The sequence below is a fragment of the Toxoplasma gondii genome, chromosome II (assembly GCF_000006565.2).
Source record: "Toxoplasma gondii ME49 chromosome II, whole genome shotgun sequence".
In the NCBI taxonomy this organism is placed as follows: domain Eukaryota; phylum Apicomplexa; class Conoidasida; order Eucoccidiorida; family Sarcocystidae; genus Toxoplasma; species Toxoplasma gondii.
In genome coordinates this window covers 234339-254438 of record NC_031469.1, presented here as the reverse complement: position 1 = coordinate 254438, position 20100 = coordinate 234339, and the positions used below count along the sequence as shown (strand labels likewise).

The 20100-nt window shown below is 52.1% G+C and overlaps 1 protein-coding gene across 1 annotated transcript; it reads left to right on the top strand.

Annotated features, from left to right (window-relative positions):
* The first annotated feature begins 1478 nt into the window (after window positions 1-1478).
* Window positions 1479-20050, top strand: ACC1 (acetyl-CoA carboxylase ACC1). The gene is made up of 16 exons (XM_018779912.1): window positions 1479-3156; window positions 3651-3759; window positions 4216-4371; window positions 6110-6340; window positions 6689-7044; window positions 7889-8204; window positions 8567-8986; window positions 9501-10505; window positions 10907-11769; window positions 12114-13425; window positions 13905-15053; window positions 15577-16005; window positions 16267-16341; window positions 16911-17053; window positions 17502-17626; window positions 18069-20050. Exons 1-16 carry the CDS (start codon window positions 2153-2155, stop codon window positions 18212-18214), a joined length of 7839 nt encoding a protein of 2612 aa, XP_018638260.1. The 5' UTR covers window positions 1479-2152; the 3' UTR covers window positions 18215-20050.
* Window positions 20051-20100: the final 50 nt, after the last annotated feature.

The window sequence follows — 20100 nt, the reverse complement described above, 5'->3', positions numbered from 1 at the left end:
GATGAAAAAACTTGTTTCCTTAAATTGCCTTAGAAAAGCCACGGGCCATGGATGCCTCCCTCGCATTCTAAAGTGAACGGCAAAACATCGAAGGCTGACTCTACGCTAACGCAAGGGTCGCTTTCTGCCAGGCCGAAACAACGGAGGTGGTTCCCTCTTTTAAGATGATCTTTTGGATCTTGAAAGTCCGTGTTTAACTAGTTCCAGCTCTATGAAGACTAGAGTCGCGCCAGCGGCCCTTGGGTGCCTTGTTTCCTCAGAATTTCATATGAAAGATGCCCGGAGGAACCTGGTACAGACACATGCGCTTTCCGTTCTCTGTTGAACAAACAGACTCAACTTTGGGATTTAGACGTGCGGGATAGTGGTCAGCCTCTTGTTCGTTTGTGTTGAGACATCCAACGTCTTCGTTTGCGTGTGTATCAAGTTCCTGCTGTGTAGTTGCCTCGCTGCGTACTCAGGGCTAGGACGAAAGAGATCGCTAATGGTATCAAGAAAAAAAGGATCGCGTTAGTTCGTGGGGAAACGACTTCCGAACCCCCAAAATAGACTGACACAGAGGTTGCCATGGCGTGTATACACGTGTGCAAGGCTGCTGATGGGATATAAGGAACAAAATACATCCAGCAGGTCATAGGTCAAGTACTAAAGTATCTGCAGGAACTGTAAGGACGTTCTCAAGCAGTGAAAAGATCGCTCTAGTCACGGTCTACGACAGAAGACACCTCAGATGTCGGGGACACAGAAACACAGCAGCCTCGGCTGTTCGCTGCAGAAAAGTAGTGGACCTTTGGTAAAAAGAGACTCAGAGAACCCAAAAGGTACCCTTACGAGTCAGCGAGACGGTAACAAGCAGTGTATCCAAACTCGAATGTAAGTCTCCAGTATTAGAACGAGGATCTGAATTACCTATCGGCACACACTATGACGTTATTCGTTGTTTCAGAACACACCGGACGAACTGTTTTGCCTAAGAAATTACGTTACCTTCCTGCGCTTTAGCTGTTGCTCTGCAGTTCGACGGAACAAGAAAAAAAACAAGTGCCAGAAAGTCGGCCGCCGTTAGCTCCCCTCCCCCCAGCCCCCCGGTGAAAGACATTCTAGAAGTCCCCAGTCTCCAATTGGTGCCGGAAGACAGTCTCTGTCCACACTTTTTGTTCGCCCGCCTCCCCCAACTAAGATGCTCGAGACAGACACAGATGAGGAATACAAGAAGGCGGAGTGAAACGGAGACAACTGCGCGAGGCGTGTGAATGATGAGAGGGCAGGTAACAAAGGGGGAACGCGAAAATTGCGCCATCTTCCTCGACCAGGGCGGGTCCACGATACGCGAAATCTTTTCTCCCGCTGTTCAGGTGTGCATGGCGGCGGGCAACCGGGTGATATGCCAGGTGATACCGCAGTCGGCATTGGCACTGCCTTTCCGTGTTTTCTGCCTCTCAGGAACGCGGGGTTGCCACAGAAAGATCTGCTCTGTATTTCGGGAGACACCTTGTCTGCTTGAATTTCTCCCTCGATTCGCTTCCGGTGAACCTTGGCGTTCTGCCGGACTCGCGCATCTGGCCCGCCCGTTTGTTCGCTGAAAGGCGGACGACGGGCACAGAACCACACGTTTCCCTCCTGTCTCTCGACTTCTGTTGCGTGCGTTCAAATTCGTCTTGCGCTCTTCCAAAGGGAGAGGAGCGCACATTGTAGGTTTGTTTGAGCCGCGAGAAGTGTCTGTAAAGTCGTTACCGCGCTTCCTTCCCAACTTTTGACTTTCTGAAGACACGCCATCGCGGTGTCTCGGTGTGTATGTACACCGGAGACTGCTGATCCACGCGGCGTGCGTGGGCGGCAATTTCTCGCGGGTGTGTCAGAATTCGTAGATCAGCTGCACCTGTGAATCAAGGAAACGAGATTTCCCTGGTTTGCCGGATCTGTAGGCTTTCGGTGAGCGTGTTCGGGACGAGACTTTCCATTCTTCGTCCCCCTACTCTCGGAGTTAGGAGCGACAGTCTTCCCCTGGCAGCCCTGTGCGCGTGCGTAGTGGGTTTTTGTCCGCTTCTGTTGGCGACTTGCAAACCCGCACAAATCAGCGTTTCCCCGAGTGCAGTCTTACCTGTCACTCACCCTTTCCCATTCCTCGTTTTCAGATAGATTCCAGACACACATGCCGATACGCACACACGCTCGAGTCCGCTCCGTCTGCACCATGGGAGTGGTGAGCCGCGCCGCGGCCGCGTCTTGGCCTCTCGCTTCTCGCGCGCGTGACAGCGGAGCTTTGTGGGGCGGCTTGGGGAACGATGGCGAAGCTGGGAACCGGTTTCCGGTTACTTTCTCTTTATCTGGGGAAACGAACGGAAAACCACAGACACATCACTGCTCTCGGCCGATAGATCACAGGGAAACGCGGCGGGGAAATGGCGGGGTCTCGGGTTTCTTCGTTTTCCTTTTCTTGTTCTTCTTCAGTCCTCTCTCCGCCACTGCCGGACCCACGCAGTCCGGCAATCTCCTCCCCTACACAGGCGGACCGTGGGAGAGTTCGAGAAGACCAGAAGACGGTCATCGTGCATTCTCTCTCGCGTCCTCGCAGCCGATTTTCTTCGGCCTACCCGCCGCTTCTTCTGGCCCTTCCCATGTGGGCAATCCTCACGGATCAGACCTCGTTCCGCCTTCCTCCTTAAGTCCCTCCTCTTCCGTTGTCTCGTCTTTTGCTGTCTCGTCTCCCGTCTCTGCTCATGGCCTGAGGAAAAGGCGGCCCATGTTGCCTTTCTCGCGCTCGCGGCGCTCTATGACCTTTCTGTCTGGGCCGCCCATCTCAGCTTCTCCCTCGTCTGTTTCTTCGTCTGCCCGCTTCCCTTCTCGTTCTTGCTCGTCTTTGTCGCTGCATCGTGAGGCTCGTGACAGTCCCCGGTGTCACGGGGTTTCTTGTTCCGTTTTCGAGTCACCCGAGCTCAGACACGCAACGTTTCTGAGTCATCCTGTTCCCCACTCTCCTCTCTCGTCTCCAGCGACTCCCGCTTCTTTCTCTTCCCGTTCAGCTCCAGGCAACCAGTCGGCGATTCAGGCGTCAACCACGGAATCGAGAGTGGGAGAGAGAGAGGGCGAAGCTACGCCGACGCGTGTTGGCGACGGGGAAGGAGACCCTCTTGCCGATTATGTCCGGAAACATGGGTACGCGGTTTCGTTCCTCTGAGTCGGTTCAACCGCATCTTTTGGTGACAGACATTTCAAACAATGGCAAGAGACGCGTGTGCAGATTGTCAACCATGCAGAGAGACCACGAAGGGTCTCGGCGATCTTTGCTTTTTGGATGTTCTCTACACTGTCTAAACTTGCAGCGTCGTCTGTCTGGGGTCGGAAACAAAGGAAGACACCTCCATAAAGCGCGCAGACACATGCGATTTGCAGAGTGTATTAGCTGGTCTCTTGTTCCACAGAGAAAGAGAGGAGCACTTCGTCAAGCAGCTCATAAGTAAAAGCACTGCATCTACGCCCTGGCGTTTTCCTGGGCATTCTGTCTTTCGGCCCTAACTGCTTTAGCGGCAAAACAAAGAGCCATCAATTTTTGGGTAGGGTGGCGTCGGGGTCTTTCTGTTTCGAAGAGTGAATTGCTTCTGAGCAAAAGAAGGAACGTTGCGTTTTATCTCTTTTCTGGGTTTCTTCAGAGGCAAGCGAGTCATTCGCCGCGTCCTCATCGCCAACAACGGCATGGCAGCCACCAAGTCGATCTTCTCCATGCGTCAGTGGGCCTACATGGAACTCGGCGACGACAAGGTGAGCCTGACACAGTGAACAAGGTGGATCGCTTCTTAGCTTTCGAAATGCCATATCTCTAAAATGTTGAAGAGCTGGTTTGACGCAAAGCTAAATATTCACGAAGACTCTCTTGTCGCCGTTAGTGGATTCCCGTTTTGTCTTGCCCCACTCTCTATCTTTTTTTTCGCCGCAACAGAGAACTGTAACTGTATATACAGTGATATATATAGTTATATGTACGTGTTTTTTATGCGCGTATGTGTTCAGTCACAACTACAAAATATATGTACACGTACATGCTTAGATAGTTACGTGACGACAAACCTCTTCTGTGTCAGCTATGCGAATCGCGCGAAAAGGCGACCGAGACATGAAGCTCTCTTCCTTCGCATTTCTAGCATTTGCATAGGCGTATGTGGGTCGTGTGGACACTGAGTGGCAGAGGCATGTTTGTGTATGTTTTTTTGTGTGTAGCTTTTGGAGTTCGTTGTGATGGCAACCCCAGAAGACATGCGAGCGAATCCTGAGTTCATTCGCCGCGCAGACAAGATCGTGGAAGTTCCAGGGGGTCCGAATCGCAACAACTACGCGAACGTCGATTTAATTTGTCAAATCGCTGTCCAGGAAAAGGTGAGGGAGAGCGAATGCGGGTGCGTCGCTGCTTGCTGGTGGACAGTTTAAAGAGCGAATTCATTCAGATGGATAGTGCGACTCAGAAGCCTCGAAAGTGTCGCCTTTATACAGAGGTCATTAGGCTCACAGGACCTTCTGACGTTCACATTGAGATACATCACGTCTTGTCGAGTTGGAGGTTCTTTGTTTCTTCCTTTTCATCTCTATTCTTCGCGTTTTTGCCTCTTTCCCTGTGCTAGTCTTTCCGTGTTCCCCCATTTTCAAGTGCGTGTATGTCTCTCTCATCACCTGCGTGGCGCTGCGTTTTCCGCTGGAAGGGAGAAGACTCCTCCTTGTTCTTCTTCTCGCTGTCTCGGCTCTTCGCGACTCTTGGCCTTCTTTTCGGAGAACGGGAAAGAGTTGGGGAACCGAGAACACCGGCGAGAAGACGGCGCATGAGTGAAGCCCCGGAAAACGGGTTCCCTGTCTTTCGGGTGTCTCTGTCTTCTCTTCTTTCTGCCTATTTCAGCGGATAGAAAACGATCTGCATAGTGCCTCTTGAGGTGGTCCGCTCTTAAGCTGTGGAGTCGCTGCATGCAGTTCCACAGTGGGCGCTCTCTGGAGCAGCAGACCTACCCTCACTGGGTCTCCATTGATCGAACAAAACTTCATGCATTTCCTCTCAACTCGCTCTTCTTCCCTCTCGGCATTTTTTTGCCAGGACCTCCTGTTCTTTCAAGAAACACGCAGCAGGGAGGCATTTGATGGATCACTATGTCGGTTGATGATGTTGTGGAAGAGTACTTGCCGCGTTGTTGTACAACTCTACCGTACATGTTAGAGGAGAAAACGGATCTTCTTCTGGAGGTACCCGCTCCTCGAAATCTAGACTGTCATCCGATTTCTAGAGCGCGGTTAGTGAAGCACGCGCGCGTCTTGTCGGTTGTCTCTGATTCTGTTTTTTGGCAAGACGATGGAGGATGAACAGAGGAATTTTTTGTCACTACCACTGACGAGCCGAGAGCTCGATGATTGGACTATCCCCTCGAGTAAATCTGACGCGTCGTCTTTATAGAGTTTCGTCTCTGAAACGATTCGTCCTACTCTTCTAGGTACTTCCTTCATGGCCTTCTCTTTGACTTGTCGGGATTCCGTCATCGTTCCTGTTGACTTCGGCTACTCACCTTCTTCCCAGTGTTGCGTGTGTCCGAAACTCGCTTTGCTTTACTTTTCTGTGTCTCTGGAGACAAGGATGAACAGAGGATTCTATTGTCACTACCACTGAGGAGCAACCAGCTCGCTGATTGGACTTTCCCCTCAATTACATCTGAGGCTTCGTCTCTGAAACATTTCGGTTCTCATTCTCTGTTCGCGATCGCCTCGGGGTCTCGCCGGACGCTTCTAGCTTTATCCGCTTCTCCCGCCGTCTCTGTGCCTTGTTTTCTTTTGCGTGGTTTCCCCTGTCATGGCCGCCGTTCGATTCATCGCGTTTCTCTTTCGGATCGTTCTGTCCTCTAATTCAATTCAGCATGAGCAGTTTTTCCCTGTGCCGTCTCCCTGTTTTGCGCGCGCATACCCACGACGAGCGCGAATTGCGTCAAGCCCTCCGGTGTCCCGTTTTCGCGAGCCGTATCTGTTCTGCCTCCTCTGCCTCCCCTTTTACCGTGTCTATCTGTTCTGCGCCGTCAGTCTCGTCTGTGTCTTGTCTTTCCTCTCTGCATTTTTATTTCCACTCTGTTTTTGCGTCTTTCCGTAGGTGGACGCAGTGTGGCCGGGATGGGGGCATGCATCGGAGAATCCGAATTTGCCTCGTCGTTTGTCGGAGTTGGGGATCACGTTCATTGGCCCTAGTGCAACAGTGATGGCTGCTCTTGGAGATAAAATCGCGGCCAACATCCTCGCGCAGACAGCAGGCGTTCCGAGCATTCCCTGGAGTGGAGATTCTCTCAAGGCGACACTCGACAGCACGGGCGCCATTCCTCGCGATGTAAGCAGGCGTTTTCACTATGGACATAATAGACCCCTTTCGAGTTTCGACGTCTTCCGATGTCATCCATTCGAGGGCTCTTCTTCGACTCTATAAGCAGAAACGCATGAACGGACAAAAGGAACGTTAAGACCTTAGACAGGGTAACATGCGCATATATATATATATATATATATATATATATATGAATGTCTGAAAATGCCAGTTCTCCGCAGTGGTATTTTTGTGGCAACATGTATATGTATATATGTGTATGCATACATATATAAATACATATATATATTAATATAAAATATATGCAGATTTGTGTATGTGCGTGCGGACTGCGTGTTTTACGTTTGTTTTTAGATTTTCGACCAAGCGACAGTTAAGAGCGTGGAGGAATGCGAGAAGGTGGCAGACCGCATTGGTTATCCGATGATGATTAAGGCGAGTGAGGGAGGGGGTGGAAAAGGAATTCGCATGGTCGATCGGAAGGAGCAGGTTCGCGGGGCGTACGAGCAAGTCGTGGCTGAAGTCCCAGGATCTCCTGTCTTCATGATGCAACTCTGCACTGCCGCTCGGCATATCGAAGTTCAGATTGTGGGGGACGAAGATGGACAGGCTGTCGCTCTCAGTGGCCGCGACTGCAGCACGCAACGACGCTTCCAGAAGATATTTGAAGAAGCACCGCCGACGACTGTCGTTCCTCCCCACACAATGAAGTACGCAAGAGACACGACGCGGCAACACAAAATCCTGCAACGCGGGAAGACTGGGAGGACACAGCCCGGAGGAGAAGAAAAACAAGAACGATAAAGGAGGGGGAAAGCCAAGGCTAGGGAGAAAAGGAACAAGGATAAGGGAAGGAGGACAACGAGGAGAAGGGGAGGAACAGGGCATGGAAGACGAGAGCACGAACGCTGAAACCAAGATCGGTTCTCGCCTCCGGTTTCGAGGTTGTGTGACTCTTTTGCGAGGCGGGTCGAGTGTATATTTGCTTGACGCGTTCTTCCTGAGGTGTCAGTGCTAGAGAGGGACGGAAAAGATGAACGAGTTGACGTTCACCGTTGCGCGGAGAGTGAAAAAAAAGACTGCTTTGTGGGGTGTCCACCTTTCCTCAAACGTCGCGGCACATTTTTAAGCCTTCCAGTGGCCACTCTAAACCACGCGAGGGTCAAGCAGGTGTGCGACAGAGATCTGTTCTCGTCAGTCTTCGCCTCTTACTCCTTTCTCTTCTCCGAGAGAGAAAATGGAACGGAGGCAGTATCCCGAGATCGACAGAATGGCTTCGCATCTCGCTTCGCTTTTTCCCTCACTTTATCGGAAAGTGCTCTGAAAGATCCTTGAAGGCGAGAGAGGGCGGACGGTCCCGCGACGTCTACTTGCTTTGCGTGATTGTTCTGCCGTGAGTGACTCTGGTGTCTCTGTGTCTCTGGTTCCCCGTTTAGCGGGTTTCCCTTCGATTCGCCCAAGAGAGTTACTTTGGTGTTTCTCCCGACACCCGCTGGAGACCTGGAAGCGCGCTCTTCGTCCTCACAGCGTTCTTTGACTTGTTGCTGTTCGCAGAGAGATGGAGAAAGCAGCTCAGCGCCTGACGCAGTCTCTTGGGTACGTGGGCGCCGGCACCGTCGAGTACTTGTACAATCGAAAAGACGACAAGTTTTTCTTCCTCGAGTTGAATCCGAGACTGCAGGTGGAGCATCCTGTCTCGGAGGGCGTCACCGGTGTCAATTTGCCGGCTGCTCAGCTCCAAGTGGCCATGGGAATTCCTCTGTGGCGAATTCCAGATATTCGCCGGTTCTTTGGGCGAGACCCAAACGCAGGCGACCGCATCGACTTCATCAATGAGGACTACCTCCCCATCCAGCGACATGTCCTCGCGGTGAGCAACTGGATGCAACGAACGCCTGCGCAATGAGCTTCTCACGTGGTGCTGCTCTCGATACTACTAAAAAGTGTACATGCGGACATGTGCAGTTGTGTGACGTTGAGTCGCAATTGTAACTGAAAAGAAGTCATAAATATTCAAAAACTGTTTCAATACTGCTCCACGTACCGATACACACATACACATACTTAATATATATATATATATACTTGCATACGTACTTCAAATACATACATACATACATCGATACACATGATATATATATATATATATATATAGATATATATGGTTTTTGGTTTCCTTTGGTTGAGCGGTTGGAAGTGCACGGATTGATTTGGAAGTTCTTTTGTTTTCAGTCTCGAGTGACGGCGGAGAATCCCGACGAAGGATTCAAGCCGACGAGTGGTCGCGTAGATCGCCTGGAATTCCAGCCTCTGGAGAACGTCTGGGGATACTTTTCCGTGGGCGCCAGTGGAGGGGTCCACGAGTACGCAGATTCTCAGTTTGGGCACATTTTCGCGACGGGGAAGAATCGCGAGGAGGCGCGGAAGAAGCTGGTGCTCGGCCTGAAGCGCGTGGATGTCCGTGGCGAGATTCGGACGCCAATCGAGTACTTGGTGCAGCTGCTGGAAGATAAAGACTTCATCGAAAACCGCATCGACACCTCCTGGCTCGACAAACTCATCAAACAGCGGAAACGCTTGGGCGAAAAAAAAGTCGAAAAGGCTCACGTCGTTCTCGCGGCCGTTCTCTTTCGAGCCATCCGCGCGCTCAAGGTACGCGAAAATGTCGACAGCCTCGAACGCATCGATCCGCATGCGCTTTTCAACTCAACACACACATCTTGAGCTTCAGGTCGCCCTTTCAACGTGAATATACATATAAATATCTATGTAGACATATATACATATATATATGTATATACATATATATATATACATAGAGACGCCGTGTTTGGACTTCAGATTTGGTTTAAGAGTCGACAGCTCGAATGATTGAATATGTGACGGTCTGCAGTCACGGCATTGTTGCCTTTTTTTCCCCCGTGTCAGGAAGGTTCAATTACTCGCGTTTTCATCTTTGTGACTTCGAGTTGCTGTAGGTGCCCAGTATTTTTCTTTTCTCGAATGTTCCTAGATTCAGACTCGAACTTCCTGTCGCTTGCGTTCATTTCGTCCGTGCACCTCCGTCCGGCTTGCATCGTCTGTCTGTTTCCTTCACAGGTTTCTTGGGTGAAGCCAGTTGTTACGCTCGGATGTTGTCTCTTTCATTCTCGTGTCTGTTGTTCAGGAGAAAGAACAGCGCGTGCTGTCTGCGTTGCAGCGAGGGCAGCGGTACATCCACGACCTGGCCTCGCTGAACACAGTTTCCCAGGAAGTCGTGTATGAGGATCAGCGTTTCTCTTTCGAGGTTTCGCGAACGGGTCCACAGCTGTACGTATTGAAGCTGAATACGCAGGAGGTCGAGTGTGTGGTGCGCGAGCAGCCGGATGGGTCGTACATTGTTCTTTTTCCGGGAGAGAAGTCGCACAAATTCAACGGACGCGAAGAGCCTCTCGGCCTGCGCCTGCAAGTCGACGGTACGACGGTGTTGCTGCCGAACGTATTCGACCCCTCTGAGCTCCGTTCAGACGTGACGGGAAAAGTCGTCCGTTACTTGGTTCCCGACAAGGGCCAGGTGAAGAAGGGAGAGCCGTACGTTGAGGTAGAAGCGATGAAGATGATAATGACTCTGACCGCCGGCGAGACGGGGGTGCTGTCTCACACGAAGAGTCCGGGGAGCGTGGTCAATACGGGCGATGTGTTGGGGACTCTCGCTCTCGAAGATCCAAGTCGCGTGAAGAAGATCGTCGACTTCTCAGGTCTTCTGGACCTTCCACGAGTGAAGAAACGCGAGGCAGCAGACGCGAGGGAGAAGCAGACAGAGGGCACTGGGGCGACCTTCTCGCTCTTCGGAAGCCCGGAAGACGAGGCCGCGATGCGTCTGCGGCTCGCGATGGAGGGGTACGAGCAAGACGTCGAGTCGACGGTCCAAAAGCTCGCGTTCCCCTCCGTCGACTCGCGAAACTTGCAGACGAAGAAAGAAAAACTGACGGAGCTGCTGGTCGAACTCTTCCAGTCTTTCCTGAGCGTCGACGAGCACTTCGCCTCCGTCCAGGGCGGCGAGGTCGCCGTCGACGGCCCTGCTGCTGAGAAGAAAGTCCAAGATCCTGCGACGCTCCTCAAACTGAAACTCGCGCACAGCCGCCTACAGCCGAGAATTCAACTTGTCCTCTCGCTCCTCAGAGCTCTGCAGGTACGCCGAAAAGGGCGCAACACTCTTTCGCTTTTGACCTTGTGCGAAAAGGACAAAACGTTCGCTGACGGGAAAGGCCATATCGTGCTGAATCATGTATTTTCACTTGGTCTGCCTAAGAGATCGCGCGTCATGGAGAGTTCCTTCTAAACTATCTCTTTTAGCCGTTCTCTGCCACTGCTGTTCTCTCTCCTTTCACAGTCGTCTACCTCACCTGTTATTTCTTCCAATCTTCAACTCCACACAGGGGCCCTTCTTCTCCCTAAGACCTACCGACATTCGGTTCTCCGAGTTTTCCTTCACGTGCTTCGAAGGCGAGCGTTTTCAGGTCTAGCCTTTGTCCTGCATTCCACCTGTCTCGCTGCACCCTCCTTCCTTTCTTCCTTTCTTTCTGTGTCCAGAACTTCCCGAATTTTTTTCCGGAGTGGACGATGCCAGTTTCCCTCGAGTTGTGCCTCACGCGTCTCGCGGCCCTGCACGGCCGGGCGTATGGCCAGATTGCGTTGGAGGCCATAAGGCTTCTGCGTTCGTTCCGAGTGGCGCCGTTTGAGCAGCGCGTTCAACGCCTGAAGGCGGAGCTTCTCCAGCTTCCTTCGACCTCGAAGGCAGGCTCTGCCTCAGAGCGGGAGACGAACGTGCGACGGGCGGAGAGAATCGCGAGGTCCGGCACCGCGTCTGCGGGCATCGATCTGCTCTCCCACTTGTTCGGCGACGGAAGCGTGAGCCTCAAGGCTTTGGAAGTTGCGGTCCGCCGGCACTACCGCGGCTTCCCGATCGACGCGTTGCACACGGAGTTGTTTGAGGTGGAGACGCAAGATGGATCGAAGAAGGAAATCCCGGTGGCCTTCTGGAGTTTCAGACAAGGCGACTTGACGGGTGCCGAAGCCCCATTGCGCACTGGCGTCATGGGGGCCTTCCAGAGCCTTGAGGAGGTGCAGGAAGTTGGAGACAGGTTGCTCGCGAGGCTCAGACAGTTCGACGAGGAGAAGCGTAAGGACGAGGGCCTGGGCGAGTCCCACAGAGAGCGCGAGGACACACAGGAGCCGAGGAATGTGTGTCTCTTTGCGCTGACGACGCCGATGGATTTCGGCACTGAGGAAGAGAAACTGAAATCGCGCATGCAGGGAATCATCCACAGTCTTCAACCTTCTTTGCAAAGCGCCGATGTCCGCCTGGCCGCAGTCCACGTTCCTCAGGTCAACAAGTCGTGCCGCATGTTCAACTTTCTCGCGTCCGACGGATTCGATGAGAGCCGCATCAGGAGGTAAAGACCCCACGGAACTCGAAGAGAGGTCAAAAACGTCCAGCCCCTCGTTTCTCCACTCCACCCGACGCTTATCTGTCTTGTGCCGAAATCGTAACCTTCCGGCACGTGGGGGTCCTGTGACCGTAGCCGCGCACCTCCGGGATTGCGTGAGAATATGTTTATTTGCACTCCGCATTCCGACGGTCCATCCATTTAGGGAAATGTGGAGTCAACAAAGACGATCAGCTGCCATTAAGTGTTGTGTTAACAAGAGAAAATCTTTCCTGAATATCTCGTAAAATAAACGCATCTTTCGTGATCTTTTATGCACACTCCGCGTCGTTTCTCGTTTTCCTCTTCAGAGATCTTTGTCCGACAGTCCCGTCTCTGATCGAGTTGAACCGTCTGCAAACGTCGTTTGACTTGACGCGCCTAGACGCCCTGGATCCGAACACGCAGGCGTACCTTGCCCTTCCGCGCCTGGAGCCCTCAGCGAAGGGCGAGGTGTCTCCATCGTCTCCTTCGACGGGGCCGGGCGCGGCGTCTGCCCAGGGGGCTTCGTCGACTTCGAAGAAGCCGGTGAGTCAGGCGCAGGCGCCGCAGAACGTGTTTGTGCGCCGTTTGATTTTTGAGAACGAGGTGAAGAGCGACTTCTCCGATCTGCCTCGAATCCTTCTGGACCTTCTGGATGTGCTGGACCGTTGTGCAAGTGATCCACGAGTGTCTGCGACCGCCTCTGGGCGCCTGTTCCTTCACATCGTCTCGCCGTTGAATCTGGCGTCTGCAAAGGCGGTGACAGAGCATTTTCACAAGATGATGAAGCGGTTTCGCAGTGAGCACAACGAACGGCTTCTCCGGCTCCGCGTCGACCAAATCGAAGTCAAAATGCACCTGAGGAAAGGCGGGTCCGGGTCGGACGGAGAGAAGCGATCAAGTCGAGAAGAAGGCGCCGAGGCGACTGGCTCTCAGGCGAAGGAAAAGGAACGCCTCCAGGTGCTGCGCTTGTCGGTCAGCTCCCACCAGGGCAGTTGGCTCCACACCAAAGCTTCGGAAGATGTGCCACATGTGTTGACGGGAGATCCGATCGCGCAGAGAAGCTTCGTTTTCGACGAAGGCGAGGAGACCGACGCAGAGGGCTTCGTCGCCCAGGCCTCGCCGGCGGGCAGCGGAGCGGAGGGAGCTGACGGGGCCAAGTCGCGGGCGACAGAGAAGACGGGACAACGAGAAGGCGACGCTGCGCCAGTTGTCAGCAGAGAACCGCCAGAAGCCGAAGGCCTTCTAGGACGCATCTCAGTAGGTTTGAAGACTCTGCGAGGTACGCAGACAAGCGCCACAGGAAGCGCAGGCGCGGGAGAGATGCCTGCGGCCTCGTCTTCTCTTCCTGGTCGCTGGGAAGGAGGTGACAGGAAGAAACAGGAGCTCTTGTCCGTCTCGCGCAGGGAGGAAAACGAGTTCTTCCGACATGAAAAAGACGCCGACCCGTACCCCGAGGTCGACCGCATCGCCATGGCGAGATCGGCTGCCAGGCGAGCAGGCTCCACGTACATTTTCGACTTTCTCGGACTCATGGAAATTGCCCTCCTACAAAGTTGGCAAACTCACTTGAAGGAGAAAGGCGAGAAAGACGGAGGCGTCGGCGGATGGGACGAGGCTGTGCCCCGCGATCTGTTCAAGGTAAAACGCATCCCCAGAAACACATGCAGAGAACAGGAGGCGACCCGGTTCACTAGCTTCAGACAGCGATGTGGGTCCAGCGATTCCGGTGTCTTTTTAGAATACAGTCGGGTATCTGTGTGTGTCAGTAAAAACTTTAAGGAGATGGTGGTGTTGCAGCGTAACGAGACAGTTGTTTGTTGTAGGTACGAGAGGTCGATTGAGCGTAGCCATCTTGTCGCAAATCGGTTTTCTTGCAATCACTTCTTGCACCTTCGAGTCTGTCGAGTTCTGGTGGATGGACGCGTGTGTCAGAAAAGCGCGGTTTTTCGGAAATCCTGCTTTTAAAAATTGTTTAGATCTTGGCTACCGCGTTTGTTTACCGATCTCTATTGGATGCTCGCGTTCGTTATGTTCTAGGCGTATTATGTGTGTGACCGAGTCGTGATCAGGGTGGAGAGAAAAAGCTGAATCTGCGTTGCCCTTTTCTTGGTGTGCAGGCTGAGGCCTTCAAGGTGTCTGCACAGGGCACCCTGTACCTGGATCCGGACTGGCGCGTCGCAGACAACAAGATCGGGATGGTTGGCTTTTTGATTACGCTCAAGACGCCGGAGTATCCGTCTGGTCGTCAGGTGGTGTTGCTGGGAAACGACATCACTTTTCAGGGCGGCTCTTTCGGGGTTCCAGAGCACCTTTTCTTCACGCAAGTTTCTCGGTTGTCTCGCGAACAGGGCTTGCCACGCGTGTACATTGCATGCAACAGCGGCGCGCGCATCGGTTTGTATGAGAATTTGAAGGACAAGATCAAAGTGGAGTGGAACGACGCGTCGAATCCGAGCCTGGGTTTCAAGAACCTCTACCTGTCGGCCGAGGACTACGCGGCGTTGCCGCCGGGGGTCGTCAGCGGGCACTTTGAGGAAGCGGTGAATGGAGACCAAAGGCGGTTCGTTCTCGACGCGATCATCGGAGATCCCGACAAGTTCATAGGGGTCGAGAACCTTCGGGGGTCGGGGACGATTGCGGGGGAGACAAGTCGAGCCTACGACGAAACCTTCACTCTGAGCTACGTGACCGGCCGATCTGTGGGTATCGGCGCCTACATCGTTCGTCTCGCCCAGCGCACGATTCAGATGGTGCGCGGGCCGCTTCTGTTGACGGGGTATCAGGCCTTGAACAAGTTGTTAGGTCGGGAGGTATATGCCTCTCAGGATCAACTCGGAGGGCCTGAAGTCATGTTCCGAAACGGTGTTTCTCACCTCGTGGTCCAGAACGACCAGGAGGGGATGAAGGAAGTCCTGCGCTGGCTCGCGTACACTCCTAAGACAGCGAGAGACAGCGTGAGCTCTGCGGAGATGTTTTCCTCCGACCCCGTTGAACGCGAAGTCGCCTTCACTCCCACGAAGGCGCCCTACGACGTCCGCCACATGCTCGCCGGATACACGAAAGAAGACGGCACCTTTGTTTCCGGATTCTTCGACAAGAACTCATTCAAAGAATATCTTGCCGGGTGGGGCAAAAGCGTTGTGGTGGGCAGAGCGCGACTCGGAGGAATTCCCTTCGGCGCGATTGCCGTCGAAACGCGAACGACCGAGGCAAGGGTACCCGCCGACCCCAGCAGCCCAGACTCACGAGAAAGTGTCGTTATGCATGTAAGACACAAGCCACGTAAATTAGTTCTCTTCAGTCTCCGATTATCACAGGCAGCCGTGATGCAGAGACATAATAGAGAAGTGTATACCCTTTCACGAACACTGGAGTGACCGCAGCACCACATTCACATATGAGCATACGTATGCATATATACAGATATATAGATAGATAGCTAGATATGTGTAGATGTAGATGGTAAAGTGCGTGCGTTCTTATCTACCGCGTTTCATCAAAGCTACAGCGTACTGGAAACTCAGATACATCCAAATATATGTCAGAAACGGTGTGTTTGTCTCTTTGTGTATGTGTTGACCCACTATACTGTGACCCCTTTGGCTGATCCCAGAATTGTCATTCGTGGTTTTTTCTCGAGCGGTCTCTCGACTGCTGGCCAAGTCTGGCTTTTCTGTCTCATACCGCGCATGTTCTCTGGTCGTTTCGCCACTCCGACGGCAAGATTCGGAGTTCCAGTCCCGCTGGCGTTGACGTCGAGAGGAGACTTTGTTTTCGCGTCTTTTTCAGGCTGGTCAAGTCTGGTTTCCCGACTCGGCGTACAAGACGGCGCAGGCGATCAACGACTTCAACCGCGGCGAGAATTTGCCTCTGATTATTTTTGCGAATTGGCGTGGATTCTCTGGAGGCACGCGAGACATGTTTGAGGAGATTTTGAAATTCGGTTCTCAAATCGTCGACGCTTTGCGCACGTACAAGCAGCCTGTCTTCATCTACATTCCACCCCATGGCGAACTGCGAGGTGGCTCCTGGGTCGTCGTCGACCCCACCATCAATTTGCAGAAAATGGAAATGTACGCCGACGCCAATGCTCGCGGCGGAGTTCTCGAACCTCCAGGAATCTGCGAAATCAAGTACCGAGCTGCCGACCAAAAAGCTCTCATGCATCGTGTAGACGACGTATTGAAAGAACTCGACAAACAGCTACACGACTGCCAGGCAAGGAAACCAACGATCTTCACATTCACGTGAACATCTATGTATGGAGAGTTGATAGCACACAGAGGTCCATGTCAATACACAGACATTTACATATATGCGCATGTATGTATATATATATATATATATATGTTGGAGAGATGTGATGCTGTGGCTCGGGTTGGCGAAGTTAACTGCGAGGAGTCTGGGATTTTGGTGTGTTGGTTTTTTTGCTTTCTCAGTTCACGAAGTTTGTAGTCTTTTCTTCTCTGATGTCCTCAGACCGCCAGCGACGCAATCGACTTGAAGGAGAAAATCAAACGCAGAGAAGCCGCCCTGGAGCCGCTTTACCTTTCGGTGAGCGAAGGCGACAACGAACGTGTCTGATTGTCGAAGGAAATTGGAAAGTGACATTAAAAAAGTCAACTTCCTCAGCAAGACGAAGACGGGTGAAGAGCTAAGCGCAGAGCATGTACTTATAATGGAGAGGACGTGCAGCACAAAGCAGTGGAGGTCGCTTATGAAAGCAGGCGTGGTGGAACAATAGGCGAAGGAGACAACCCAGGAAGAGCCGCGTCGCTTGGGTTTTGTTTTGGAGAGCAGTGAACAACGCGAATGTACAAACGTTTTGCGGCGAATGCACGTCACTCTGAGGGGTGGACGTTGCTTGTGACACGCGTACTATCTCGGTTGATGGCTTAATCTGTTGTCTTGTGTTGCTCTTCCTGGAAGTTTCCGTTTCTGTCCATTTCTGCCTCGCTGTTGGCTTTGCGGTTCCTCGCCGTCCGCTTCCCTGTGTCTCGTCCGCGTTTTATTCCCCAGAAAAAGGTAGTTGATCTACGTGAAGAAATCCCATGGTCGAACGTGTAACAGGGCGTCTGGCATGTTATCTGACCGGTGGTGCATACCCTTTTGTCTGTTTCCAGATCGCACGATTCTACGCGGACTTGCACGATCGACCAGAACGCATGAAGGCACGAGGTGTCATTTCCTCGATTGTCAACTGGAAGAATTCACGCACCTTTTTCTACTGGAGAGCAAAGCGGCGACTTCTCCAAGACGATTTAGAGTAGGGCTTTCACAACCTCACGATGGTTTACTGAAGTCGAAGTTTTTGCCGGGGAGCCAGTGCCTCACCTATACGAGCGAGAAGCAACTTGGATGCACAGATGGACATACTCAGTTCGTGTATGGCTCATCCATACCGACGCCGACGGTCCCGTGCGCTGGAGTGTGTGCTTTCCGACACTGGCTTTGGGCGAACAGAACCCTGAAAACATCGTGGACGGTCTCTTCTTATTTCTTTCTGGTTTCGCGCGAAACTGATACGAGTGAACGGGGAAGACGCGTTGTGTAAGAGCTCAATGCAGGCGCCACAGGCGTGCTTGACAGATGCATCTTTCCGTCCCCTGCTTTGTCATCCGGGATTTCGCTTTTCGTCTGCCGGATTCGTCGCCCCTCTCTTTGTTTTTTTCTCACTCTTTCACCATGTCTTTCATCTTGTCTGTGTTTCCCAGAGCGCGCATCCTAGCAGCCGACGCGCGACTCGACTTCACTAAGGCGCGTGCGAAGATCGACGATCTTCTGAAAAGCCATGGAGTCGACATCGCGAGCGACAAGGCTGCTTGCGAATTCCTCAGCAGTAAGAAACGAAATGCGAAAACCGAAAGCGATGTGGCGGGAGGACCCAGATGAATGGGCGAGAGGCGCACATCGACTTAGGCATAGTGGACAAGCTTGCCAATACGGGACCAGTGGCGCGATACATCACCCAGTGATTGCCGAGGGCGACGGGAGAAAGGGAAACAAAAAGAAGCGGAGAAACGCGCAAACAGGTGGTACCCGCGGCATACTGGGAAACAAGGTATAGACTGAACAGACCAAAAGTAAAGCGACGTTCTTTTGGGAGAACAGAACTACTTGAAAAAGCGAAAACACAAGCGTGCGTGCACATGGGTATGTAGAGACGTGTATGTGGTGTTGAGACCCGAAGACAAAAATGTGAATAGGCTCTGTAGGCTGTAAGTGGGAGGTACATGCGCAAACTGCTTTTCGTTGCTTCGGTTTTTGCTTTGTCTTGGCAGATACTGAAGGGAAAGAGGCGACGCAGGCTATCGTAGAAAGGAGCCGACGAGAAGGAGCGATTGAAAAAATCCGAGACATTCTTTCCTCTTTGCCGGAGAGTGAACGCAGGGAAACGCTCGAAAGCGCTGCTACGCCAGCCCGTTGAGAATGCGAAACTGACGAATATACATATTTTTAGAGAAGTGGAAAGTTGTATTTTCTTTTTGCCAGAAGATGCACGGGAGAGTTCAAGGAAAGGTTGAATTCGTTTTTTTTGTCGGAATCGTGTTTTCATGGAGGTCGAGGAAACCAAATTCCTAGGGAGAGGTGTGTCTCTGCGCAGAGATGAACCGGAGTCATTGACTCAGGGTGTATCGTTTCTTTTAATAATTAAAGATCATTAATGCCATGTAGATGTATTTTGAAAACGAAAAACAAGGGAGCGATGTGCGTTTTACCTGTCTTGGCTGAAACGCAGCAGACGACATTCGACCGGCATGTACACCAGGTATCTCGGAAAACATTTCCCTTTCTGTTGGACAGTCAACAGTGTTTGTGAACTGTAACGCTTCCCAGGAAACAAGGAACTTCAAAGGGGTGTACACTCTTGCTTCTTGAAGGGGAGAATTCAGAAAGAAGCCCGTTTTCAGGAAGCCGTTGGAGAGACATTTCTGCAAAGCATTCGCTTTCCGCTTCCGAGAGGTTCAACCGGTTTCCTGATCTGTACATTTTGATGAGCACCACCCAGAACGATGGTGCGTGTTGTATCTCTTCGCTATCCCTGAGCACGGCCTCGGGAATAAGTATGTCGGTGATGCGAATAGGGTAGGGCGATTCTTTTTCTGAAGAACGAAACACCGAAATGAGTCTTTCATCGTCTCCTGTTACGTCGTTCTGAAGTGGGTGAATACACAGGTGTGGTTTTTCTGAGCTTGGGAAAAGACAAAGCCCTCAAGAGACACGAAGGGAAACGAATCGACGCGCGAGCAACACGCAAATTCACAACTGAGTGAAACAGAAGAAAGGTGAAAATGGAGAAGTCTTCGCATTTCATGGGGTCACGGTGATGATTCCACGGGAAGAGCCCGGCGTGTGATCCCCCGCAGCCATCGACGGGACGGTAGAGTCACCTGGTGGCTCAGTGTTCATGCGTTGTTTTAATCGTAACATGGAACATTTGTGAAGAACTGAAACCCGGGGGAAGCAGGGGAGACGCTTGACGGGGTTAGAAAGACAAAAATGCCTCAGCTCGTTTTGCCGGAATGAAGCAGAGGGATGAGAGGACAGACGCGTCGTATTATGTGTCTCATGAAGTTACCTGTCTTTTTCGAAGAAGCTTCCCATGTACAAAAACTTTTTGTCGCACCTCGAAACGATTACGAGGATCGGTATAATATTTTGTACACTGTCTCTCGGTATCCGTAAGTGCATATGCAGGCATTGATTTTTTTGTGTACGACGGCGTCACTGCAGTCAAAACATTTAAAGCATGACAATTGAATCCACATACATGTTCATACAAAAACTTTTGTACTGTATATGTTTCTGCTTGCTTTCGTCGTTTTGCTCGGCGGTGAATATGTCCTCAATTCAACCGGCAGATCCGCCTGTTATCGTAGGCCAAATGACGGAACTCAACAGGCGACTAACGATTGCCTGTTGACACTAAATAGTTCGAGGTACCGCACAGGAGAGAACCTCAACATCACGTTTCTGTTTACACGAAGCTTCCTTCCGTTACAGCTCCCTGTAAAGAAGCCTGCGTCGACCTTGGCGTTTCTCTGAGGCAGACGAAAAACCGTTCAGAATGCTACACGTATTTGCCCCGATCGATGATAAGAGAGGGTCTGTACTGTTGCTGTATTCGGTTGTTCTCATTGGTTTCGAGACTATCGCTGGCGTCATCCATTTCCTTTCTCGTACAACCCTTCTCGAAAGGCGGCGGAGATGTCCCAAAACTCTGGCCGAAACTCATGTTTCTCCCTGTCGGGTGAGGACGAACATAACTTTGTTTTTCGCAGAGAGAACGCCAAATCTGAAGCGTTCTCGCGA